The sequence below is a fragment of the Dromiciops gliroides genome, chromosome 2 (genome assembly GCF_019393635.1).
Source record: "Dromiciops gliroides isolate mDroGli1 chromosome 2, mDroGli1.pri, whole genome shotgun sequence".
NCBI classification, from domain to species: Eukaryota; Metazoa; Chordata; class Mammalia; order Microbiotheria; family Microbiotheriidae; genus Dromiciops; species Dromiciops gliroides.
In genome coordinates, this window is record NC_057862.1 from 195,805,552 (window position 1) to 195,832,312 (window position 26,761).

At 39.8% G+C, this 26,761-nt stretch overlaps 2 protein-coding genes across 2 annotated transcripts in view; both read right to left on the reverse strand.

The window, feature by feature from the left end:
• SPG11 (SPG11 vesicle trafficking associated, spatacsin) overlaps positions 1-26,761 on the reverse strand; it is an 87,863-nt gene that overhangs the window by 25,916 nt on the left and 35,186 nt on the right. The window contains 12 exon segments of the mRNA XM_043980724.1: positions 1,098-1,205; positions 1,745-1,945; positions 2,642-2,917; positions 5,138-5,297; positions 7,144-7,252; positions 9,697-9,902; positions 11,751-11,916; positions 17,183-17,249; positions 18,743-18,904; positions 20,087-20,232; positions 24,426-24,532; positions 25,969-26,172. Of these exon segments, the coding sequence (XP_043836659.1) occupies positions 1,098-1,205; positions 1,745-1,945; positions 2,642-2,917; positions 5,138-5,297; positions 7,144-7,252; positions 9,697-9,902; positions 11,751-11,916; positions 17,183-17,249; positions 18,743-18,904; positions 20,087-20,232; positions 24,426-24,532; positions 25,969-26,172 (1,912 nt within the window).
• Positions 20,715-21,164, reverse strand: LOC122738818 (40S ribosomal protein S15a-like). Its single transcript, XM_043980726.1, has one exon. It carries the CDS (start codon positions 21,105-21,107, stop codon positions 20,715-20,717), a length of 393 nt encoding a protein of 130 aa, XP_043836661.1. The 5' UTR covers positions 21,108-21,164.

Genomic DNA, 26,761 nt, shown 5'->3' on the forward strand with positions numbered 1-26,761 from the left:
GTCTAACAACACCCAGCTCCTATGAGGTGGTGGCATGGCAGTGATCTGTAATTTGTCCTTGATTAGGTGCCTCTGTCACTCCTCAGATGAAGGCAAAAGAGAGAAGAGCAGAAGGGTGTAAAACTGGCAGGTGAAAAGAATGGTGCCAATCTAACTGCTGTCTGTGATGCCCTCTCTGCCCTTTTCTGGAAAGTGCAAATGTAGAGAACTCTAACACACACACACACACACACACACACACACACACACAGAGATGGCTAACGACTATTGGATTTCTGTGAAGAGGAGTGTATGTAAACTGATATGAGTATGTACACAGAATTCAGCAATGCTAAATACATCATCAGTGTGGATTATAAATTGGAGCCAATGTGCTTAGCATCTTTTTTTTTTCCCCAGGTGATTCCAGGGCTGTATTATTCAGAATCTTGGGGTTGGAAGGGACTTTGCGGGGTCATGGAGTCCAAAACCCCCAGAACTAAAATCCCCCTTGTAAGAAGTGTGATTAAGTGGTGACCCAGCCTTTGTCGGCAGCCCATGACAAGCCATTCACCACCTTCACAACGAGGTGCCCCATTACATTTATGAACAGCTCTAAGTGTAAGTTTTTCCTGACACCAAACCTCCCACTTTTATCACAGACCTTCTGATCAAGTCAGACTAGGGTATTGTTCTTCTTCCTCAGTACCCCCTACTTGCCCTGTGACCAAGCTGTGCTGTGGACCAAGCACCTGAACATGTTTAATGGGCAATCCCAGTGCCCCATGGCTTAGAATCATCCAGACAAGTTACCACCAGGGACACTAATGAAAAAGGCCATATTTTTCTAGTATTGTAATTTATCAAAACCATGATCTCCAATATTATTAAAAACCAAACACCAAAACCCCCCTAAAATCCCAGTCTGTGTTTGATGCTGCTGCAGCTTTGGGTCCTGGTCAGCTGATACTCCCAGGTGCTCCTGACTCTGCCTCTCTATCTCCAGAAGAGCTTGGACCTGAGTCCCACAGTGCCTGACCTCAGTGCCCTCACTTCTCCCCAGTCAGCAGCTAGCAGGTCATCCCAGCAAGGTCAAGGAGAGTTGTGGTCTAGCTTACGGTTTCAAGATTCTTCTGGAGCTCTAGCAGTTTGGCTTTAGCGTCCTTGTAGTTCTTGCAGAGCATACATAGTTCGTACATCTCCATCATCAACAGCAAAGTGGAATCCTTCAAGAAGAGAGTGAAGAGGTAATAGTATTAAGGCTAAAGAGATCTGTTTTCTCCCCCTTCCCCCCCCCCTTTTCATCCCTTACACCTCACCCCTCACACGAATAATGCTAAAAACAACAAATGTCATGTTTAATGTCATCTTTCATTTTCCTTTGGAAAAAGAGAAATTTGGAACTAGAACTCCCACACATTCAACTCTCAACTTTCTATCTGCTTTATGTGTGGTTCATGGCTCACAAAAGTAGGATTTGGAATATTCCAGAAGGCAGTTGTATATACCATGATCCCCTCTGGAAATATTCTTATCCATTCCCTGATAACCTGTTTCTATTGAAAGAGCTACATACTGTTAGCTGCATGAATATCTATTTTCCTCCCACTTCTGTGGAATTGCCTGATTTGTGGGTTCAGGGGAAAATCAGGCCATGAGGCTGGGATGGGGCAAGTGGGGAAAATAGGGCTCCCAAAACCTGTCTGCAGCAATGCCATGCAGGTGCTTTTCTGAAACCTGACTACATTAAACCGATGAGCAGTACCTTCAGAAAAAGTTGGAAGCTTCTGGTAAGAGTTCTGCTCTTTTTTCTTGTTAGCAACATTCTCCAGATAAGTGAAAGGTCCTCCAGATCCCATTCATGGTCTTCTATAGAGCCCTGAATGTGACTTGTTGCTTCAGCAGTGACATGATCCTCCACAGAAGTGATGATCCAAACACTCAGACAAGGAACGACACTGGCGTCCTGTCATTGGACAAGAACAGTTTAAAAATAAAATCAGTTTGTACCTAGATTATCTAACAGACCTGGATGAAGGCTCAAAGAAAATCTGACATTTGACACAACAAGGACTGAAGTTTTTAGCACATGATATGCAGAATGGATCCTAACTTGCTAAACTCATGTGGAAAAGTCTTTAAAGATAAAATGAGCTCCAAACCATGTCCAGGGCATATGGGGGTGGAGGGCGGTGTGTGTCAGGAGTTGGACAGGAGGAGGGTACAATAAGACAGAAAATTGGAGATGTGAGAAGAGAAGCAGCACGCATGAAGTCAGTGCATAATTCTCCCCTCCCTCAGGGTCTATTCAACATATCCATTGCTGATGAAGCACCTAGCTCACAGGGGGTCAGGGAATCTTATAAAGGGTGGGGGTCCTAAAGGGGCAGAGCTGGTAAATCCACACCCAAGGACAAGAGCAGACACGCCCAGACCAGAATAAAAAAGCTGAGCAGGAGCGGCTATTATGCCTTCAAAGTACTGTGACCCATTGAATATGGGGGATAGACAACAAAGCCACTGAAGTGAGTGAGACTTTTCCTGTTAAAACAAAGCTGAGGGGTCCCTGAGAGAGGAAAGAGAAATTAAGTCTTTTTTTTTTTAATTGCTCTTAGTATTCTCACCTTCCTTCCATTTTGCTGAGATTATATGGCCTACTGACCTTGAAACAAGAGGCCAGGATGCTCAGGATGGGAGCCTTTTGTTTCATAGCTTCGGCGAGAAGGTAACGCCAGGAATCTGGCTCCTTAGGACACTGAAGCAGAATCTGAAATAAATCAACGGAGCTCCCCTCCTGTCTCCTCTGAGTCTCCTGGAGTGGTCTGTCGGGAGCCTGTCGATCACATGCTTTGGAGTTTGGAAATGAAGACAAATGCTCAAAGGCCAGCCCCAGGTGGTCCTGCAGGACTGGGCTGAAGTAGTGGAGGAGGAACCTGACCTAGAAAACAAAAATGAACTGATTTGGGCAAATAAAACTTTTAGCTCTAAAACAGAGAAAAACTACAGAAAGGGAAAAAACCACTGATCATTCACTAAATGGGGCACTCTCACACTTACCTGTGTTTGATTCTAAATTTGCCATAATCTTTGGCTTTCAGTTGGATGTATCCCAATAGTTCAAAGACATTTTCAGCCATATATACTCTTTTTTTGGGGGGGGGGGGGCGTGTTGAGGCAATTGGGGTTAAGTGACTTGCCCAGGGTCACACAGCTAGTAAGTGTTAAGTGTCTGAGGCCGGATTTGAATTCAGGTCTTCTTCTGGTGCTTTATCCACAGCGCCACTTAGCTGCCATGTGTGCATACCCATTGACCCAGCAATATCACTATTGGGTCTATATCGCAAAGAGATCATAAAAAAGGGAAAGGGAACCACATGTGCAAAAATATTTATAGCTGCTCTTTCTGTGGTGACAAAGAACTGGAAATTGAGGTGATGCCCGTCAACTGGGGAATGGCTAAACAAATTTCAGTATATGAATGTAATGTAACATTATTGTGTTGCAGAAAATGATGAGCGGGCAGATTTAAGAGAAACCTGGAAGGACTTACATGAACTGATGCTGAGTGAAATGAGCAGAACCAGGAAAAACATTGTACACAGTATCAACAACATTATATGATGATCAACTACGATAGACTTAACTCTTCTCAGCAATACCATGATCCAAGATAATTCCAAAGGACTCATGATGGAAAATGCTTTCCACACCCAGAAAAAAAACCTGTAGAATCTGGATGCAGATTGAACCATACTGCTTCTGCTTTTTTCTGGTTTTATTTTATTTTTTATTTTTTGAGGTTTTTCCCTTTTGTTCTGATTCTTCTTTCACAACATGACTAATGCAGAAATATGTTTAATATGATAGTACATATATAAGATATATCAGATTACTTGCTGTCTTGGAGAAGGGGGAGGGAAGGAGAAAAATTTGGAACTAGAAATTGTATAAAAAAATGTGGAACGGGCAGCTAGCTAGCGCAGTGGTTAAAGCTCTGGCCCTGGATTCAGGAGGACCTGAGTTCAAATCCGGTCTCAGACACTTGACATGTACTAGCTGTGTGACCCTGGGCAAGTCATTTAACCCTCATTGCCCTGCAAAAATTTAAAAAAATTAAAAAAAAAATTTGAAATTAAAAAGAATGTGGAAAACTATCTCTATATGTAACTAGAAAATAATAAGACACTTTTATGATTAAAAAACCTATTCCTTTCTCTTAATCCCATCCATTGATGCCTTTTGTTTTTACATCACAGACATTTTTGGACCTATCTACCACCCATATAAAAACTGAACCTGGTAACCAAAGAAAACTCATTATGAGGAAACCATCACTAAGTGCCTATATCTGATAATATATGCAAAGTTCAACTATCATAGCTCCCTATCTCTCTGCCAAGAGGCGGGAGATAGGATTTATCTTAGTTCTCCAATACTATCACTGGTTGTCAAATGCTTGGATCAGTCTCCTTTAAAGGATCTTTTCATTTACACTGTATAAGTTACTATGCATCACAGAAACCCAGAATAGGGAGGGCCCTTGGGGATCACCTAGATCAACCTAAATCTGAAGAATAATCCCTTCTATATCATACCCCAAGAGAGATGACTCACCCTTTATTTGAAGACCTTCAATAAGAAGGAAGCTACTTTTAGAGAACTCCTTGATGATACTGGTCACTTTACAACTTCTATCCTCTACTCCTAGTTCTTACTTTTAGGGCCAAGAACAAATCCAACTCCTCTTCCATAAGACAGCTCTTAAAATATGTAAAAGACAGCTATCATCCCACCCGCTCTGCAGTCTTCTCCTCTCACAGCTAACCATGCTAACTTTATTCAATTGACCACCATGCATGCAGAAGGATTCTGAGGCCCTTCCAACCAACCTATTCTCCTTTGTAGATTCTCCAGATTATCAAAGTCCTTCCTAAATTGTAGGACCTAGAAAAAGGGAACATGGCCCTGTGGATGTCATCTGGCCAGGACTTTCACCTCTCCAGCTGTTCTGGTCACTCGAATAGAATCTAGCTAATAATGATATTACCTCAAACAAAAGTGTAATAACCTACACAAAATAAATGACCTTTCCAAACCTCTAAGAAAAATGCCCATTTTCCAATGTAAAAAATCTGAGTATGGTCAGTAGCTTACTCACTTCCTCCAGGGGATAGCTGTGGAGCTGGCTGTGCACAATAAACTGTAGCCATTCATTGGCTCTAGAACACTCTCTGAGGTAAGCCGTGCTCAGCGTCATATTATGAAGCCTGCAGAACTGCACCACCAATGACCACTGGCGGCCTGATTCGCTGGAGGTCCTGACATTAAAAACAGAAAAAATAAAATCTTATAAGACATTGCTATAGTTTGAAACTGACAAATTAATAAAAATTTACAGACTTTACTGGTTTTTGTGCAGCTGGTTCAGGGATCTCACCTCCCACATCAAAAGTATTTTCCTGGGGGGCAGCTAGGTGGCACAGTGGATAAAGTACCAGCCCTGGATTCAGGAGGACCTGAGTTCAAATCTGGCCTCAAACACTTGACACCTACTAGCTGTGTGACCCTGGGCAAATAACATAACCCTAACTGCCCACCCAAAAAAAAATGATGAGCAGGATGCTATCAGAAAAACTTAGATTCATATAAGCTGATGCAAACTGAAATGTACTGTATACAAAATAAAAGCAATATTATAAGATGATCAGCTGTAAATGACCTAATTGTTTTCAGAAATATAATGATCCAAGACAACTCTGAAGGACTTATAAAAAAAGCAATCCATTTCTAGAAAGAGAACTGATGGTATCTGAATACAGATCTAAGCATAATTTTTAAAATTTCCTTTAAAGGTTTTTTTTGTCTGTTTTCTTTCACAACCTGACTAATGTGGAAATGTTTTACGTGACTATACATGTATAACATACTGAATTGCTTGTATTCTTAAGGGGGGGTGGAGGGAGGAAGGGAATTTGGAACACAAAGTTCTAAAATTTTATGTTAAAATTGTTTTTATATGTAATTCGTAAAATGATATTCTAAATAAAAAATAAATTAAAAAAAAAGTGAATCTGGGCTGCTGCTCAACCACTAATAAGCCTTGTAGATAAAATACCAAGTACAAGTCTATAATTTTTTGTTGCCACTGGCCTCCCCGCTACACAGTACATTTCTTTACTATCAAGCAATCATTCAAACAATCACCAAGCACTTATTAAGTGCCTACTATGTGCTGGTACAGTATGCACTGTATTTGGTATACATGTGTACCACAGAGCCACAGAACTGGAACACTAGTGCCAAGCAAGAAAAGTTAGCTTTAACAACAAAAGTTGGAAGGCTATACTTCTCAGATACTAAAAAGAATGTGGAGTTCCCATGATCTATAATATGAGACATCCAGGGTCAGGAGAAAGAGGAGACTATCATCCCAAATGAAGGTTGCTAATGACTGGTACTTCACAGGGAGGCTGTTCCTCTCCTGCAATCAAGAGCTAGATGGCACTCTTGCTATATCATAAAACACACCCCTAGACAGACACAGAAAAAGCAAAGTTTCTCTATATGCATGAGAAAGAATGTAAATAGCATAAGCAGGATCAATTACTAGTGTCTAGAGGAGCCCAAGGGGTTACAATTGGCAGGCAGGCCATTCGCAGAGGAAACACTTTTTCCTGTGTTTGGATTAGGGTGTTAGACCTAAAGGAAGGGTTAGGAAGAGAAAGAGTGGGCAGGTCTAACTATGGAAGAATAAGACTCAGTGGGGTCGTAGTGCATGAACCTGAATTTAAGAGATTGGGGAAAGGGAAGGGCTTACTAGCTCATGCTCTCAGAATGATTTAACTGAAATCTAACAAGCAGAATTAGAGCAGGGCTTAAAGAAATCAACTTAATAGCCAATTGATTCCCCTTTTCAATCCACTTAAAGAATTCAGTGTGACATACTTCAAAGACATTCATTCAGTTTGTATTATTCTATCCTGGTTATTCCATGTAGAAAGAGGCAAGAGCCAACCTTGTTCTCCCTTCATCACAAAGGTGGTGTGAGAATTAATTAATAAGAACACCTGAGGTGGTCTGAATTCTTTAGAAAAAAAAGCTAGATAAATACAAATTGGCACAATCACTGCTAAAAAAAAAGGCACTGAAATACAACAGACAAACCTTGATATTCCTTGTTGTTGAATACTATCCCATATGCCGTCTTCTAAGAGACTAAGCAATTCTTCAGTTTCTTCTTTTTTACCATTAGCCAGTTTAACTAGTTTTTCAACTGTAAAAAAATACAATTAAAACATAGTAACGAGATCCTCCCAGGAAACAGTACTTTTAGATCTCAAAGCAGCAGTCAATAATTTAGAATTGGTTTAAAAATAGAGAAGTGTTGGGGGCAGGTAGGTGGTGCAGTGGATAAAGCACTAGCCTGAGGAGGACCCGAGTTCAAATCCAGCTTCAGACACTTGACACTTACCAGCTGTGTGACCCTGGGCAAGTCACTTGACCTTCACTGCCCCGCCACCCCGCCACCCCAAATAGAGAAGTGGATCAGAATAGACAAGGGAGAATCAGAAACAATGGAACTCAATAACCCAGTGTTGAAAAAAAAAATTGCAAAATACAAATTATTTAGGAAAGTATTTCCTGTAACAGAAGAACTGCTAGCAAAACTTGAAAGCACTCTGATAGAAAATAGGCTTAGACCATAATCATATTTTGCCCACAATAAATTTAAAAAGGAAAATGACCTTATTATTAAGGATAATTCCATGAAAAAATTAGAAGAGAAGCAGATTATATACCTTTCACAACTATGAGTATATGTATAGTCTTTTGGGGGGGGGGGCAGGGCAATGAGGGTTAAGTGACTTGCCCAGGGTCACACAGCTAGTGTGTATGAGGCTGGATTTGAACTCAGGTCCTCCTGAATCCAAGGCCAGTGCTTTATCCAAGTATATGTATATTCTTAACAAAACAAAGGACACGGCAATTACAAGAAAAAAAGATAATTTTGATTACATGAAATTCTAACACTTCTGCAGACACAAAATTAATACATCTAGGATAAGAAGTGATAGAGCTGGATGAGAAAAAAAATTTTTGTATCAAATTTCTCTGAGCTTGGTTTCTAACATATGTTTCTACTAAAATATTTGTATTACATATGTATTTATATATATGAGTATATGTATATTTATAAATATGTGAGTATATGTACATGTGTATTTGTGTATGTATACCTCCACATACACATTCCTTAACAAATCAAAGAAAATGAAAACATCCCCAAACAAGTCAAAGAATATGAACAAAACAGTTCTTCAAAGAAATGCAAACTATTAAACACCACACGAAAAACTGCTTCAAATCATTTGTAATAAGAGAAATGCAAATCAAAACAACTGACGTTTTACCTCACATGCAGCAAATTGGAAAAGAAGATGAAAGATGGGAATAATTCACTTCGGAGGTGTTGTGGGAAGAAAGGTAGGCACACTAATGCATTGTTGGTAGAGCTAAGAATCAGTGCAGCCATTTTGGAAAGCATTTTGGAATTATGAAAGTAAAGTGAGTGAAATATCCATGTGACAAAGAGAAGCAACTACTAGTTATATACTCCAAGGTCACTGATAACAAAAAAACAGATACACCAAAAAATTTACAACAGCACTTGAAATGGAAACTAAGTAGATACCAATTGATTAGGGAATGCCCAAAAAAACTACAGTATGTGAATGTAATAGAATACCGCTATACTGTAAAACAATGAAAACATGGAAAGATTTAAATGAAGTGATGCATAGAGAAGTAAGTAGAGCCAAGAAAACAATATGTACAATAACTACAATAAAATAAATAGAAAGAACTACCACCACAAAATTAAAAGTTAATGTTGCAAAATTACCAAAACCACATATGCCCCCCAAAAAGAACTATGACAAGATACCTCCCCCACCTTCTTTGGAAAGTTAGGAGGTTCATATATGTGTAACATTGTATATTTTCAGACTTTTTCAATGTACTGACTGGTTTTGCTGATTTTTTTTCCTGTCCTTGTTTTCTTTAAAAAAATATCTTTGCGGGAGGGCAGCTAGGTAGCACAGTGGATAAAGCACCAGCTCTGGATTCAGGAGGACCTGAGTTCAAATCTGACCTCAGACACTTGACACTTACTAGCTGTGTGACCCTGGGCAAGTCACTTAACCCTCATTGCCCAGCAAAAAAAAAAAAAAAATCTTTGCGGGGCAGCTAGGTGGCGCAGTGGATAGAGCACCGGTCCTGGAGTCAGGAGTACCTGAGTTCAAATCCGGCCTCAGACACTTAACACGTACTAGCTGTGTGACCCTGGGCAAGTCACTTAACCCCAATTGCCTCACTAAAAAAAAAAAAAGAAAAAAAAATCTGTTATATAGGATAGCTCTCTGAGAGGGGAAAGGGAGAAAGATACCGAGAGAAATCAAGGTGATGGAAAAATAAAAGATAGTAATGAAAATTTATTTTTAAATAAAGGGACAAAAAAGAGATTTCTTCAGGAGAACAAAAATTTCTATTTACAATGTTTCAATACCATTTGTGAGCTCAAATTAATGAAGAATCCTGGAAACTGAGGTAAGGCAGCAACCCAGCTGTATTCCCCCATGAGAAGTTTCTGATTAGGTAACTCAAATAAGTCCCTTTCCTATTGCACAAAGCAGTCCAAATACAGAAAGCATGCCTTACCTAGGGATTCTCTGATGCAGTTGTACTGAGCCTCTTCATTTCTACACATGTAGCTCAAGATGATGTTGGCCACTTTCATATCAACTCTGAGCTTGAGACTATCAATACCAAGCAATTCCAAGAAACACACACAAGCAGCCCCTACTGAAGGCAAATGAAAGAAGGAAAGTGCCAACATGTAGGCTTCATGTCCTACTTGCTGGATTCTGAAACAGAGAACAGGGGTCGACATCAGTTCAGCACAGCAGAGATAATGACCACTGAGGACACTGCTTCTCAAATCTTTTTTGCTTGAGGCACTTTATGATTCTTTGCATAATATGAGTCTGAAGACTCATACATACATATGTGATTGCAAGGTTAAGTTTCATACAATTCACAGCACGCCTTTTGAAAACCATCGATAAGTGTAAAGAGGGCTCTCAGTGGAGTCTAGGATGGAAGGCTGTACAGTGTAGTGGAAAGAATACTGGCTTTGGAGTCAGATGACTTGGGTTCAAATCCCAGCTTTGCCACTTGCTACTACCTCCATAAGAAAGTCATTTAACCTCACCAGGCCTAAGTTTCTTTATCTATAAAATTAGGTGTGGGAGGATTAGATGAAATGACCTTTCCAGTCCTAAGTCTATGATCCTATGGCTCTAAGCAACAGTTATCCTTCTGTTGTTTTTCAGTTATGTCCAACTCTTCATGACCTCATTTGGGGTTTTCTTGGCAGAGATACTGGAGTGGTTTGCCATTTCCTTCTCCAGTTCATTTTACAGATAAGGAACTGAGACAAACAGGATTAAGTGACTTACCCAGGGTCACACAACTAGTAAGTGCCTGAGACCAGATTTGAACTCACGAAGATGCATCTTCCTGACTCCAAGCCCAGCAACCCTATCCACCTCACCAACTAGCTGCCAGCAATAGTACAAAGTAAGAAAAATTGGTCTTTAGCATTTTGCTCACTCCATTTCCTGGCTACTGTCTTCTGAATGACTTAGAGAGTTCCTCTATCCCTGATTGCCTGTCATCCCTTCCTTGCCCAATTGCAGAAAAAAGAATCAACACCCTCATATCCAAGATTGAAAGGTCACTGATCCTCAGTGCAAGAGCATGTTTGTAGACAAACGCCATAAAGAAGACTGATACTGAAGTCTACTAGGAAGTTTATTTCAAAAATCATTCTGGGGCAGCTGGGTGGCACGGTGGATAGAGCTCTGGCCCTACAGTTAAGAGGACCTGAGTTCAAATCCAACCTCAGACACTTGACACTTAACAGCTGTTTGAACATGAGCAAATCACTTAACCCTGATTGTGTCAAGTCATTATCTCCAAGTAATACTCCCAATTTTATGTTATACAGATATGAACCTCAAAGTCTTGGATCTTTATGTTCTACTGTAACCCTTTTTTTTTTCCCCTGTGAGGCAATTGCGGTTAAGTGACTTGCCCAGGGTCACACAGCTAGTAAGTGTCAAATGTCTGAGGCCGGTACTGTAACCCTTTTAATAATAACTCTTTTTTTGTTTTGTTTTGTTTTGTTTTGTTTTGGTGAGGCAATTGGGGTTAAGTGACTTGCCCAGGGTCACACAGCTAGTAAGTGTCAAGTGTCTGAGGCCGCATTTGAACTCAGGTCCTCCTGAATCCAAGGCCAGTGCTTTATCCACTGCACCACCTAACTGCCCCAAAATGGTCATTTTCAGAACATTTTTGGGGGGTGGGGCAATGAGGGTTACAGGGTCACACAGCTAGTAAGTGTCAAGTGTCTGAGGGCAGATTTGAACTCAGGTCCTCCTGAATCCAGGGCCAGTGCTTTATCCACTGCGCCACCTAGCTGCCCCCAATAATAACTCTTTTAACATTTAACAAACTCACTTCCTATTACTTTTGTTTTTGTTTTTTTGTTTTTTTAGTGAGGCAATTGGGGTTAAGTGACTTTCCCAGGGTCACACAAAAGTGTTAAGTGTCTGAGGCCGGATTTGAACTCAGGTACTCCTGACTCCAGGGCCGCTGCTCTATCCACTGCGCCACCTAGCTGTCCCCCCTATTACTTTTTAAATACTCACAGTTGCTTTGGAGACTTGCTCTTGACTAATTCCTGAACAAGGAAAGTACCAAATGCAAATGATGGTCGTCCATGACGTAAATAATAAGCAAAATTCAGACGTTCCATTATAGAATATTTGTTTACCAGGTCAGGACTAGAAAAATGAGGAAGGTCACTTGAGGTATCTGGAAAAAATGGGAAGAAACATTAAAACTAATAAACCTTCACATAAAAGGAGCAATTGTCTTGGAGGAACAGAATGTTAACATCTCATATTTTTTCTATGCTTTGTCAGATTTTTAAACTACTGACCCAGACCTCGGTCCACTAGAGATAAGCATCTCGCAAACAATCACTTCAACTTTTCTTAGCTAGGATTCCATTCTAGGATCTTGGGATGGTATTTTTTTTTAAGTACAATAAGCTCTGTTATGGGACCTCAAAATATCGTCATCTTCAAACTGCGACTAAAATTTTAAATTAATTTTAAAAATGGATGTAAAATTATTTTTATATGTAATTGGGGAAAATAAAATGCTAAATAAAAAATACATCAACTTTACTACAACATTCCATATTCCTGTGAAGATTCTTGGCCTAGGAAGAGAGGCTTTGACTTATGTTTTAAAGTGTCAATAAAATGGGATTCTGGTGATTCAGTACAAATAAAAAGCTCTAAAGAAGACCTCCCCCAGGAAACTTCCCAAAGCCTAAGCCTATTTCCTGTAACTAGACATGCACCAGCTGAAGTTAGTCATATAATGATATCTTACAAAGAGGACATTTAACTCTATGGTTCCTATGGTAACCATGTCCTAAACTACTGGACAAATCCAACACCTTGGTCCACACTCGGAAATGTATAGGCAATCACAACAAATGTCAAGAAGACTAAGAGAATGGCTTTCTTTGTGATCTATCCCATAAGGATACTCCCAAATAGACATCAAGAATGGCTTTCAACACTAGGAGGCAGTAGAAGAGAGCAGCAGAAAGTAGCTCACTGTGGACATCCAGCAGAAAAAAGTGGAGCAGAGAACAGACAGAGCAGCAGAGGATCCCAATTTAGCAAAGAGCATCTCTTCCAATGACCTACTCAGAGTCCTCAATGGCTCTACAACAGCTGAAGCACAAGGTGCCCCAAGGAGCTGGATGTGAATTCTCATGTGTTCCTTTTGTTTGTGTCCCCTACACATGCTTCCTAGTCATATGTTCCCTATACATATACCCTTCCAGACATATTTTCTGGTCACAAGTGTCTTCTACCTCACTAGGGATGTGATAAGTTGTAGTAGAGTGTATCCCTTGTATGTATGGGAGGGGATAATATTTATTCTAACTTATTTCACCATATGTGATTTTAGGGGGAAAAAGGATAGATATGAATAATAAATATTTGCATAAGTAGATAATAATCTACACTTCTATAACAATTTAAATTTTACAAAAAGCTTTCCTCACAACAATACAGAGCTTAGTGGGCCAAATATTATTGTCTCCATTTTATAGATGAAAACACTGAAGGTGACAAGTTAAAGGACTTGTCCAGGGGTACAAAACTAAACAAGAAGCTTACAAAGAAAGAGCAAACAGAGAGAGTTCAAAAATCTCTGTACTCATACTATGGTATCATATCCAGGCGATATGCTCAGTAATCAGGTAGTGTAATGTGTCAGTTATCAAGTAACCTAAAATATTTGCAACAGAAAGCCAGAAATATATGTATGCACACATGTAAACACACACACACACACACACACAGAGAAAAGTGAGACTTTTCAGGGAGCAAACAACAATGAAAATAGCCTTAAAGCAGCAATCAGATAAAGCCTGCTTGGCGCCATGTAAATGATCAGCTTACCAACCCAACTTACCAACTGTGTGGGAGAGAAGGCTGAAGAAGAATAGATAGAAAGTGTGAGAAGTATGAAAGAGAAAGGCAGGGAACAAAAGAAGAAAGGAAAAAATGGGGTGGAAAGAGTACAGCCATAAATGAAGAAAGAGTGGAGAGCACCACTAGGTGGAGCCATTGACAAAACAGATGCAAACAAGAATAGTTAACTGCAGCCTCAGGGGCAAAGACCCCCTCACAGCAGCATATCTGTTCAATGGTAGAAATGTCAGAAGGCCCAGAGGTTTATGACACGCCAACCACAGAAGCATGGTTTTGGTGCCTGGGGGTTCCTAGGACAGCTTCCTAGGTCAGCATGGCCTCCAGGTCACACCACATCACACAGTACAAGCATGTCAATAAAGAGAGTTCATCATTTTTGCTTGGAAAGTCAGATGGAGAGGAGAGGGGAAAATGCACACAAGAACACTGACAATCTAAGTCCCAATACCATGGAATAACCCAGGCCACATATGAGCATATACATCTCAAAAAAGAACTAGCTATGTGATGGGAACCACCATGAAACTTTCTCTAAGAAAGAAGATAGAAGGTTTGCATAATATCTCTAGCTCAGTGTTCTTTGAAAGGCAAATATTTTTATAAGCAAAAGTATCAGACTGAGACATATGTACTTTCTGATAGGTGTATCTGGCACAACACACCACATATTGTAGGATCAAAGAATTTTAGAAATGGGACTTGAGAGGTAATCTAACTTCATTTTACAGGCGAACCTAAAGCTCTAAAGGAAGAAATGACCTGCCCACAATCACAACGCTAGTAAGTAGCAGAACTGGAGTTTGGAAAAGCCTGCCCCTGTGATAATTCTGAAAAAAGACAATCAATATTAATGAAACAAAGTCAAACTATGTTGCCTTAGAAATCATTTGTGCAGCTACACAGATACTTTGCCTTCATGAGAGAAATGTAAATGATTTCCTCATCTGTTAAATGAGAGGTATCAACTTCATAATAATAGTGGATGAGCCAACATTCAGAGAGTACCTTAAAGTTTGCAAAACACTCGACATGTTGTCTTATCTGATCCTCACAACAGAACTGGCAGGTAGGTACCATTTTTATCCATTCTACAGAGGCTGAGAGAGGTTAAAGGACTTGTCCATGGGTCACGCACAGCTAGTAAGAGTCTGAGTCAGCATTTAAACTCAGCTCTTCCTGACTCCAAGGCCAGTGCTCTACCTAGAATTCCACCTAGATGAGCTCTAAAATCCCCTCCGGCTCTAAATCTGGCTCCTACAACCAAGGAACATACCAGGAACTCTTAAAAAGTTCCAGAGTATCAGGATATGTAGTCTTTTAACACTCTGATCCGACACTACATACATCTATCATCACAGCTCAGTATAATGACTAATTTTTATGCTGAGAAGCACAAGTAATCAGGAACAGAGAAGGCTACCTGATGGCCAGTACACTCTATTACTCCTCCACACAGTGTGGAAGTGATTCCAGGCTCTAGAAGCCTGGCCTAGTGACACACAAGCCTTGGGAGGTCCTCCTGAGATAGAAAGACTTCAAAAGATGGGTCTAGTGACAGGCTGTACATCGACTACCTGGAATTCGGGCTTAACTTCAAGAAGGTGAATCAGAAGGTTGGTCCCAAGGGATGAATAATTTTTCTGGCCACAGCAATTCATGAAGATCATCTACTCAGGTACAGAGGTACTTAATCTGCATCAGGGAAAGGAGTACCCAACTTAATGCAACCACTTATATTCTGAAATACTGATGTAAGTTTTATTTAATAAGGTAGATTTTCATCAAAATATGATTGAATAAACTCAGCATTTCAGTTATGTTGAAAACTCAGTTCAATGAACTTCACTCCTGGAGAATAAGAGGCAGCAGAGACTAGTGGAATAGGAGCTGGCCTTGGAGTTAGGAATACTTGAGTACAAGGTCCCCCTCAACACACACTGGCTGTGTGACCTTGCACGTGTCATTTAATTTACAAGTGTACTGGTCAACTCTCGATGAATGAAAAGTACACAGAAGGTGCAGACCTGCACTGGGAGAGGAAGTTCTAGTCCCCATCCTTATCCTCCATGTTGTCTGATAACTGATTGGTTACTGTATTCAGTTTGTACAGATGCACTGACATCTTTAAGCCTCAAATATTAGGTAATGTGTGGGTGACACAGTGGAAAGAGCACTGAATGGGGAAATCAAGAGTCCAAGGTTCTAGTCTTGGCTCTGCTGTTAATTAGCAGAGTGGTCTTGGGCAAGTCACTTAAATTCTCATGGCCTCAATGTCTTCTTTTGTAACAAGAAAGCTAGAAGGAAGGCAAGAAAAACCTGCATGAACCAAAACTAGTGGATAGGCAAGAAGCTGGCCTGGCACAAACGGGATCTTGGACAACAATGACGATTCATATTTCACACACAGGATTTGTATGTGCCCTACATCTCCTACAGTGGGCAGGGGTCGGGGTGGGGGTATATGTCTTTTTGCTATTACGATGTCAGATGAGCTCCATTATCTCAAACTAAGACTGAATTTAATGTGAGACTGTAAGTTTCCCGAGCACAGGAGCCATATCTTATTTAAGACACTCAATAAAATCTGATAAAAGATGGCTAGAATATGGAAGATCGGAGCAAAATCTACCACCCCATTCCTAACCCCATTTCTTATCAGGGCCTAGAAGATCCATTCCCATGATCTGAAAGAACCTGATTTGGGGATTTATCAGTCTGATCCTTATGTATTTACGTTAGGAATGGGTGTATGTGTGAGAAGCTTTCTGATTTTGTTCTGGGAGACAGGTATCCTGTATTCCTGGCTTATATCTGCCAATAACGCAGTGTATGACTTTGGAGAAGTTACTTAACTTCTGTTAAGCTTTGGAAGCAGGGACACTTTTATTTTTGCCTCTAAATCTCCAGTGTCTTACATGTAATAGATGGATAATAAATATTTGTTGAACAGTCCTTATCTATAGCATGAGGGAGTGGAATTAGATGGTCTCTAAAGTCTATTCTAGTACTAACAGACTCTGATTCTGTATTAGAAAATGGAACCTACTAACAGGAGAAATGGAAAAGATTATAGAAGTGGAAATAGAAGAGTAGAGTTCAGGGAATCCCCAGGAAAAGGAGAAGTTTTTACGGCCTATGGGAACATACTCTACCTCCCCAGATCTACACAAATCAAAGTGACCTTTTTCTTCTCAAAATTTCCTTAACTAAATCACTCCTCTGCCTCGTCACATTGTTCCTCCTTATATCACACGTAGCTGTTTACATGTTTTATCTCCTCTAATTCAATCTTCTGAGAGTAGGGCTGTGCTGCTTTTCATCTTGTATACCCAGGACAGTAAGTACTGAATATATATTTGCTGAACTGAAAAAATGTTACAAAATGTTTTCACAATTCAGTCAAATGCAGGATGTTTTTTTCTATAGGACTAAATTTCTTCTTGAAAACAGAACTCATGGGAAATTCAGGATGAGCTTTACTGAAAATCATCTTGGAACTGATCATGTCAGAATATGTCTGTATGTCTCTAAAGCAAGGGCTGCCTGTATCAACTTACCTGCAATGGCAAGTGTATTGGTAGCCTGCCAGCCAAACAGCCTAGTGGGATCAAACGGAGACAAGGACTGAAATGGAGATAAAATGGACAAATGAGAGAAAATTAAAAACAAACAAATTCTAAAACAATACCAACACAACTTTTTATAAAAGAGCTTCAGGGACAAGTTGCTTCCCTGATAGCAGAGTAATTTAAAACCCTTTCCTATGGGTGCTTTAAGAGTTTTGTAGCCAGGGGCAGCTATGTGGCACAGTGGATAAAGCACCAGCCCTGGATCCAGGAAGACCTGAGTTCAAATCCAGCCTCAGACACTTGACACTTACTAGCTGTGTGACCCTGGGCAAAAGTCACTTAACCCTCACTGTCCGACAAAAAAAAAAAAAAAAAAGGTTTGTAACCATTACCACTACTTTACTTTTCAATACAATTTCATCCAATAGCATGTAAGCTCGTTAAGGGGCAGGAACTGTTTTTTTTGTCTCTGAATGCTCAGTGTCATATATAGACACCAGGCACTTAATGTTTGTGAAATTGAATTCAAGGAAATGAATTTAGGAATTGAAACACTAAGGCAACAGACATCTAATTCCCAGAGAAAGTAATCTAATTATCACACCCTCCTAATGGAATATAGTTCAAAAAACAGTGTTAAACACATTTTTATTTTGTTTTCATAACTAAGTGATGAAAATTCCCCTTCCCAAAATACAGATTTATCACACTGTAGCTCTGCCTGTGTAAGCAGGCATAATTATAATATAAAATTGGGCTTTAGAACTATTGCTGAGTAGGACAGGCAAGGGAATTAATAAGGCCATTAATATGCCTCTGACAGGTATGCAAGCTAGTTGCCAAGATATGTGATAATAAGGGAGTGGGCAGACGGAGGACAAGAAAGAAAAAGAGAAAAGAAAACTCGAGAGAAACAGGACCAAAACACAGAGTAATGTGACCAAGGCCAAATGGGCAATGAGAAAGTGAAACAATAACTAATTAAGGGCAAGCAATTTAGAAAAGGTGTGAGAGGGAACAAGAAGTAGCTTCTGAGGGAAATTTGTCCAGGAAGATTGAAAAGACTGACCTACAGAAGGGGAATTTGACTCTCTCAGGCTACAGAAAGAATAGTTTTGATCTGAAACCAAAGCGTAGACCTGGGTGAAGGGAGCAAGCCAGTAAATAGGAGAATGAAACAGGGACATTGCCTGTAAAAGCCTGTACGTTGAACCAAGTCAACCTCTTTTAAGCAGGGAGACTACACCAGTAACTTACACAATATTTATACAGTTTCCTAGATTTCTCACTGTAGCAAAAAATTATTTCTGTTCCCTTAACCAGCTCAAAAGGCATGTGGCTAGCTGTAGACACAGTGAAACAAGGTGCACCAGAGGAAAAAAAGAAGGAAAAGGTCATGGTCCCAAGAACCTGATCACAAGAGGGAAAAGGTCTACGCTTCCTTAAATACAGCCATGGAAAACAACCAGCAGCAGAACGAGGTGGGGCATCCTAATTACACTGTGTTTGCCATTGACCATCGGAGGCCAGGCTAGTATAATTCCATACCTGAATAAGGTGGTAGAGGGTGATATCATGGGGCAGGATACTAGGGGCAGCATTCTGCGGAAAGAGTGCAGCTCTGAGCTTGGGGTAAGGAGCTAAGGCCATCTTTAGTAGCTGGGGATCCACCCTCCTCAGAGAGGTTTCCCCTTCTTCTTTCTGAACAACCTAAGTATAAAGGAAAACAAATAATGGCACTTGCATCACCACCCCTTCCTCCCCTTCTTAAAACCTTCAAATATTTTTTTCCTCAGAATTCCTGTGGAAAAAATATTAGTTTCAAGTACACGAGAGAAGCAATACAACCTAGTGAAAACAACTATGGGCTGCAGCCAGGAGATCTGATTCTGTTCCAAGATTTGCAATTAACTAACTGTGGGGCCTTAGGCAAGCTATGTCACCTCTTTCTGGGTATTAGTCACCTCAATTATCTTTAAGTTCTACAATTCTTTCCTAATGACTTTAATTCCTGGCAAATGGTAAAGTCAAAAAATGGAAGGAAAAAAAAAAAAGAGACTGATGCTACAGAAAGGCATTCTGGCCCTGAGGACAAAGAGCCAGCCTTGATATCAGAAAGGCCTGCATTCAAGTCCTACCTCTGACATACTGTGTGACCCTGAGCAAATTACTTAATTCTCAGTGTTTCGGGCAATTCTCAGATTTTAAAGTACAGATGAGGGGCAGCTAGGTGGCACAGTGGATAAAGCACCGGCCCTGGATTCAGGAGGACCTGAGTTCAAATCCAGCCTCAGACACTTGACACTTACTAGCTGTGTGACCCTGGGCAAGTCACTTAACCCCAATTGCCCCAGAAAAAAAAAAGTACAGATGAGTTATCAATCTATATCTGTGAATAAACAAACAAAAACCCTGCAGCTAGTAACAATCCAAATAACCCATGTAAAATTTAGGCAAAATGAAGAATATTTGATGTGATATGTTTTAATAATGTAAACATTTCCCCTGGCCATTTACCATTTCCACAAAGCAAACTGGGTAAATTCCCTTTAGGTCATTAACTGGTTTCCAAAACCAGCAGTAAATGTGGTTCCCCATACACCACACACAAGCTGTCTAACCATAAGAAAAGTACCAGTTAACCCTCAAGCCACAAGGCTTAAAAACAGATTCTTAAAAAACAAAATAAATGGAAAGAAAACTCACCAGATAATAGGGAAAATGAAATCAGAAAACAAATTTACCAAATTTTGTGCTATGTAAGCTATAAAGATACTTAAAAACCAGCGTATTTGAGTTTTTCCATTCTACTGGAGAGCAGAGAAACCAAGATATTTTTATTAGAGCTGAGCATGCTCTAAATATGCACTGGTGACAATGATATGCAATTACCTGGCTGAGGCCCCCAGAAGCATACACTGTCGTGGCAAGGGCCAAGAGGGTATGTCCTTCCAATAGCATACTGCTCACATTGGCTTGGTTACTGGGAATCAGTATCTGAGCATTAGCAAGACTGGCCTGGAAAATCAGTTTGGGATCTGGAAAGAAAGAATATGTTTTTCTCTTTAAGAAGTAACAATCCTGAAGACTTACATGAACTGATGCTGAGTGAAATGAGCAAAACCAAGAGAACATTATACAGGGGCAGCTAGGTGGCGCAGTGGATAGAGCACCGGCCCTGGAGTCAGGAGTACCTGAGTTCAAATCTGGCCTCAGACACTTAACACTTACTAGCTGTGTGACCCTGGGCAAGTCACTTAACCCCAATTGCCTCACTAAAAAAAAAAGAGAGAGAGAGAGAGAGAACATTATACATAGTAACAGCAACATTGTGTAATTATCAACTATGATAGACTTAGTTCTTCTCAGCAATAAAATGATCTAAGACAATTCTAAAGGATGTGTGATGGAAAATGTTATCCACACCCAGAGAAAGAACTATGGAGTCTGAATACAGATTGAGGCATACTATTTTTTTTAGTCCATTGGAGCATTTTATTTATATGTATGTTTTACACCCTTAGAAAAAGAATCCCAGGATTTTTCTTCCTGTGTGTTTTTGTCTTGCTTCCTCATGGTCCATGATGCCAGCTGAGGTTGTAAGCACAATGAACCGAAACTGATGGGATGGTAACAGATTATTCTGCCACTTTTCCAGATCTTTCAATTGAACATCAAATCTGGGGCTGATTACACCATACTTGTTTAATCTGCCTGTGAGGTTCACAACAATTTTTCCTGCTCTGTGATCATCGATGATCTCAAATTCGCCAATGTAACCGTGCTTCATCATCACAGTTAAGAGCCTAATGATTACTTTAGAGCACGGCCTAATGAGAACCTGGCGTTTTCCTTGTTTTTCTGCATTGTTGATGCTTCTGAGAGCATCTGCTGGGACATTCATGCACACCATGGTGGCAGCACTGCAAGATGGTGGAAAGAGGGGGCATACTATTTTTGCTTTCTTTTTCTTTTTTCTCTCTCATAGTTTTTACTTTTTGTTCTTATTTTTCTTTTACAAGATGACTAATGTGGAATTTTGTTTAACATGATTATACATGTATAACCTCTATCAGATTGCTTGATGTCTTGGAGAGGGGGGAAAAAGAGGGAGGAAGAAAAAATTGGAACTCAAAATCTTACAAAAATGAATGTTGAAAACTATCTTTACATGTAATTGGTAAAAAAAATAAAATAAAATACTACTAAGCAAAGGAAAATAAAAAGAAGTTAACTAACCTGGTAATGATGACAAAAGATGTTAACAGCCAATGCTGTTGTAAAAAGATAAGCACACTAGGGGCAGCTAGGTGGTACAGTAGATGAAGCACCGGCCCTGGATTCAGGAGGACCTGAGTTCAAATCTGCCCTCAGACACTTGACTCTTATTTATTTATTTATTTTTTTCTTTATCGAGGCAATTGGGGTTAAGTGACTTGCCCAGGGTCACACAGCTAGTAAGTGTTAAGTGTCTGAGGCTGCATTTGAACTCAGGTCCTCCTGACTCCAGGGCCGGTGCTCTATCCACTGCGCCACCTAGCTGCCCCCACTTGACTCTTATTAGCTGAGTGACCCTGGACAAGTCACTTAACCCTCATTTCCGGGGGGAGTGGAGGAAGATAAGCACACTAGTATAGGATATTGTTGGAAGAGCTGTGAATCAATACAACCGTTTTGGAAAGCAATTTAGAATTATGCAAATGAAGTGAGTAATATATCCATACCTTTTGAACCAGAGGTGCCACTACTAGATATCTATGTATTCCCTGGAAATCACTGATAAAAAACAAAGTCCCTATGTACATTTATAGCAGCTCCTTTTCCATAGCAAAGAAAGAGAAACCAAATAGATAACCATCACTTAGGGAATAGCTAAACACATTGTGGTACATGAACATAATGGAACATTGCTGTGCTATAAGAAAAGACAAATATGAAGACTTTAAATGAAATGATACAGAGTGAAGTAAGGTAAGCCAAGAAAATACACATAAATGTGTATGTTTGTATATACAGAAACAATATAGAGCAACAACTACAAAATAAGCAAAGATAATGGTTGCAAAATTACAAGCAATAGGGGGCAGCTAGGTGGCGCAGTGGATAAAGCACCGGCCTTGGATTCAAGAGTACCTGAGTTCAAATCTAGCCTCAGACACTTGACTTACTAGCTGTGTGACCCTGGGCAAGTCACTTAACCCCCATTGCCCAGAAAAAAAAAAATTACAAGCAATAACTCAGTGTGGCCCCAAAGAAGAGATATGAAAAGTCATCTATTTTACAAAGGTGAGAGGCTGAGATATGTGGAGTACTGCCTAAGCTTTCAGTAGTTTTTTAATGCAATGATTCAATATTTTTCAATCAGAATGTTTTGTAACCTTGGGATTAAAAAAATAAAGAAAACACCAATTACTACCACCACTGTATTAAATCAATGAAATTTTCCCCTCTTATTTCTCTATTTTGGGGAGGGGGGTGAGGCAATGGGGGTTAAGTGACTTGCCCAGGGTTACACAGCTAGTAAGTGTTAAGTGTCTGAGGCCAGATTTCAACTCAGGTCCTCCTGACTCCAGGGCCGGTGCTCTATCCACTGTGTCACCTAACTGCCCCTTTCTCTATTTCTTTTAAAAATATTCTTTGTTATATGGCTCTCGGGGCGGGGTGGGGGGGGGGAGAGAAGGACTACATTTTGCTTTATATTTTCACCTAAGTCCTAATTTAGGATAGTTTCTTCTTAGAAAAAAAGCATTATTATCTTTTTTTTAAAGTTGCTTAGATCTAAAAATGAAAGATATCACTAAAAATTCTTTTCTTTAAAAAGAAAAAAACTATCCTAAACTAGGAATTAGGTGAAAATAATTTTTAGAAAGCAAAATGATTAAAAAAATAAAACCCTCCTTGTTAACAGGTTTATTTATCAGTACAGGGAACTCTCTATTTAAAAAGTTTACTGGAGATTTCTCCTGTGTATATGGTCTCCCAGACTATCCCCTTTACCAAATCTTTGGGATGACACCAGATAAACATGTCCTTCATCATCAGGATAATTACAAAGCCTAAGATTACCAAGGTTACAAACACTATGGATTTCTTCCTGCCATAACTTGAGTCTCCAAATGATCACAAAGTAGCTGAATCCCTGACTAGATCTTCCTTTGTATGGATTAGAGATATCATGTGTTGAAGCAATGGGAAAAAGAGGTAGCTCCTCCTCTTCTTCTTTTTTTTTTGGTGAGGCAACTGGGGTTAGGTGAGTTGCCCAGGGTCACACAGCTAGTAAGTGTCAAGTGTCAGAGACTGGTTTTGAACTCAGGTCCTCCTGAATCCAGGGCCAGTGCTTTATCCACTGTGCCACCTAGCTGCCCTCCCCTCTTCTTTTTTGAGTGTAGACACTCTACATTCAAAAATACTTTATGCTTCGAGGCAGCTAGGTGGTGCAGTGGATAGAGCACCGGCCCTGAAGTCAGGAGTTCCTGAGTTCAAATCCGGCCTCAGACACTTAACACTTACTAGCTGTGTGACCCTGGGCAAGTCACTTAACCCCGATTGCCTCACTAAAAAAAAACCAAACAAAAAAACAAACAAACAAAAATACTTTATGCTTCATTGATTTTATAGTTTAAAAAAAAAAAAGACAAAGAGGAAGGAGAGAAGTACAAAGAGAACAGACTGCTTTAGAGAGAGAAGACAATCTTCCAGGGAGCAGATAAACATTTTTTGGCCTTCTACACAGAAACAACCTGCATCAGGTCTAAACACTGATGAGTTTGCCTTTTGTCAGATGAAGTAAAAAGTAAAGAGAATCACTGTAGAGGTTTGTAGTAGGGGATTACAGATGTGGAATATTATAGACAACGTCAATATGTTAATTTTGTAGAACTGCTTTTTTTTTCTTAAAAAAAAAATCTATTGGTATCTTTTGTTTTCAAACACCTTAATTTCTGTATGCCTTCTCCCCTTCCATACTCAGGGAGAAAAGAAGAAATGGGGGTGGGGAGAGGGGGGAAGAAAAGAGGAAAAAAAGCATGATGATAGAAAAATAAGCTCTTTAAAAATTTTTGTTATAAGGGATGGTTCCCTGAGGAGGGAAGGAGGAAGACAAATATATATGGAAATGAAGGTGATAAAAAAGCACACAGTAGCAACAAAAATAAAATAAATATTTTTAAAGTAAAGGAACATCAATAGGCCAATTAGTTCTCCAAAATCTTATTGTTTAATAGATTCATACCTGCCATATTACTGGAAACTTGTCGACACCGAACCAAAAATTCAAACCAAGGGTAAGTTTCATGTAACTCTTTTTTCTCCAAAAAGGGACAATTCAAAGGGCTAAGGCTAAAAATTCAATAAAAATGACAATGATTAGCATGATGAACATATGTGATGTATTACAGATACAAATGCTTAGATAATAGGTTGAAAAAGGAACACCATATACTACCACTACAGTATTCGATGGTTTTACACATGCCTTATGGTCTGTAAATATTCAAAATCAATAGCTAGAGAATCTCCAAGATATACAAATGACGGGAGGGAGGGAAGGATCAGGGATTTTAAGGAACTCAAATTATTATCCTAAGCTATATAGTCACTCCAAATCAAAAGGGAATTTTACCACTGAAAAAAAATGACACTTTACACTCACAAATACCTCAGGCTAAGTTGGGGTTTTTTTGGTAAAAAAAAATAATAATAAAACTCAGAAATTAAAAATATAACATAATTAATGATAGACCCTTCAGTGTCCTTTCCCGATTTTTTTTTTGGGGGGGGGGGGTGAGGCAACGGGGGTTAAGTGGCTTACCCAGGATTACACAGCTAGTAAGTATCAAGTGTCTGAGGCCAGATTTGAACTCAGGTCTTCCTGAATCCAGGGCCAGTGATCTATCCACTGAGCCACCTAGCTGCCCTTTAAGACTTTTTTTTTCTTCTTTTTGCGGGGCAATGGGGTTAAGTGACTTGTCCAGGATCACACAACTAGTAAGTGTCAAGTGTCTGAGGCCGGATTTGAACAGAGGTACTCCTGAATCCAGGGTCAGTGCTTTATCCACTATACCACCTAGCTGCTCCCTTTAAGACTTTTTTTTTTCTCTTTTTTTCCTTTCCCAAATTTTTTTTTTTTTTTAGTGAGGCAATTGGGGTTAAGTGACTTGCCCAGGGTCACACAGCTAGTAAGTGTTAAGTGTCTGAGGCCGGATTTGAACTCAGGTACTCCTGACTCCAAGGCCGGTGCTCTATCTACTGCGCCACCTAGCTGCCCCAGAAATATTTTTTTAAAGAATCAATACCAGGATAGAGCACCGGCCCTGGAGTCAGGAGGACCTCAGTTCAAATCTGGCCTCAGACACTTAACACTTACTAGCTGTGTGACCCTGGGCAAGTCACTTAACCCTAATTGCCTCACCAAAAAAAAAAAAAAAAAAGAATCAATACCAGCCACAGTGGCTAAAGCACTGGCCCTGGATTCAGTAGGACCTGAGTTCAAATCTGACCTCAGATACTTGACACTTACCAGATGTGTGACCCTGGGCAAGTCACTTAACCCTCATTGCCCTGCCCCACCCCCCCCAAAATACTTGATACCAGCAAAAAGTATTTATTAAGCTTATTTGTGCATGTCACTATGCGAAGTGTGGTACAGATAAATGGAAAACCACTTTTTCAATATCAACATTTCCTAAATGAATATCCAACATTTCCAAAAAGTTATGCTTATGTTGAAGGAACCATTGAAAATGCTGCAGGATAGATCAATTACTAGCACTCACTTATAATAATCAAGGTAGACATAAAGCAGAAGCTGCAAACTGTGTTCTAAACAGTATAGAAGAAATTGAGCATGGAAATCCAAACCATCACGGGATGTATAGTTTCGAACAGGAAATGGGTCCTGCATCACGCCCCCAATACGACTTAGTCTTAGGAGCAAGAGTTCAAAGTCTTCTAGTTCAGATGTTATGAAAATTCCATTTCTACAAAGCAAAAGAGGATCAATGTGATGACAAATTAAAAAGTGTTTAGAGCAAACCATATCATACTGAATAAGTTTAAAGCATTTAAACAGGTATTAAGAAACAAAAGCTGTCAACACTCAGTACCACTGTATGTATAGTCTAAACAATTTCTAATTGGCCAGACTCTGGTATGGAGCTGGATGGACACCTCACAGGGCTGGTCTATCAACATACAGATCTTGGATAGTCATTGAAAATGGATATTGGTCTCAGAGTTGAAGAGCAGGAAGAAGATGGACCAGATCACCTCAGGGAAACCATGTGGTATGTTTAACAACCCTAAGTTTTTCCACAAACAAAGGCTTATCTTAAAAAAAAAAAATTCTCGCAGTGATGCCATATGGTTTTGAGTCATGAGATATCATAAACTCTCAAGAATTAAAGAGAACAGTGGTGAAGCACACATGATAGGCATGGATGAAAAATTTTGCAGAAGTGACCAAGGAGATGTCATTAGAAAGATTAGCAAAAAGGATGGACTGGTCACATGGTATGAAGGAGGAATCATTGATGGAGAGAACCCACATGCTCCACTGGTATTTTTACC

Coding starts and splice junctions, on each gene's coding strand:
- LOC122738818 (XM_043980726.1), bottom strand. CDS start 21,107: ATGGTGTGCATGAATGTCCCAGCAGATGCTCTCAGAAGCATCAACAAT.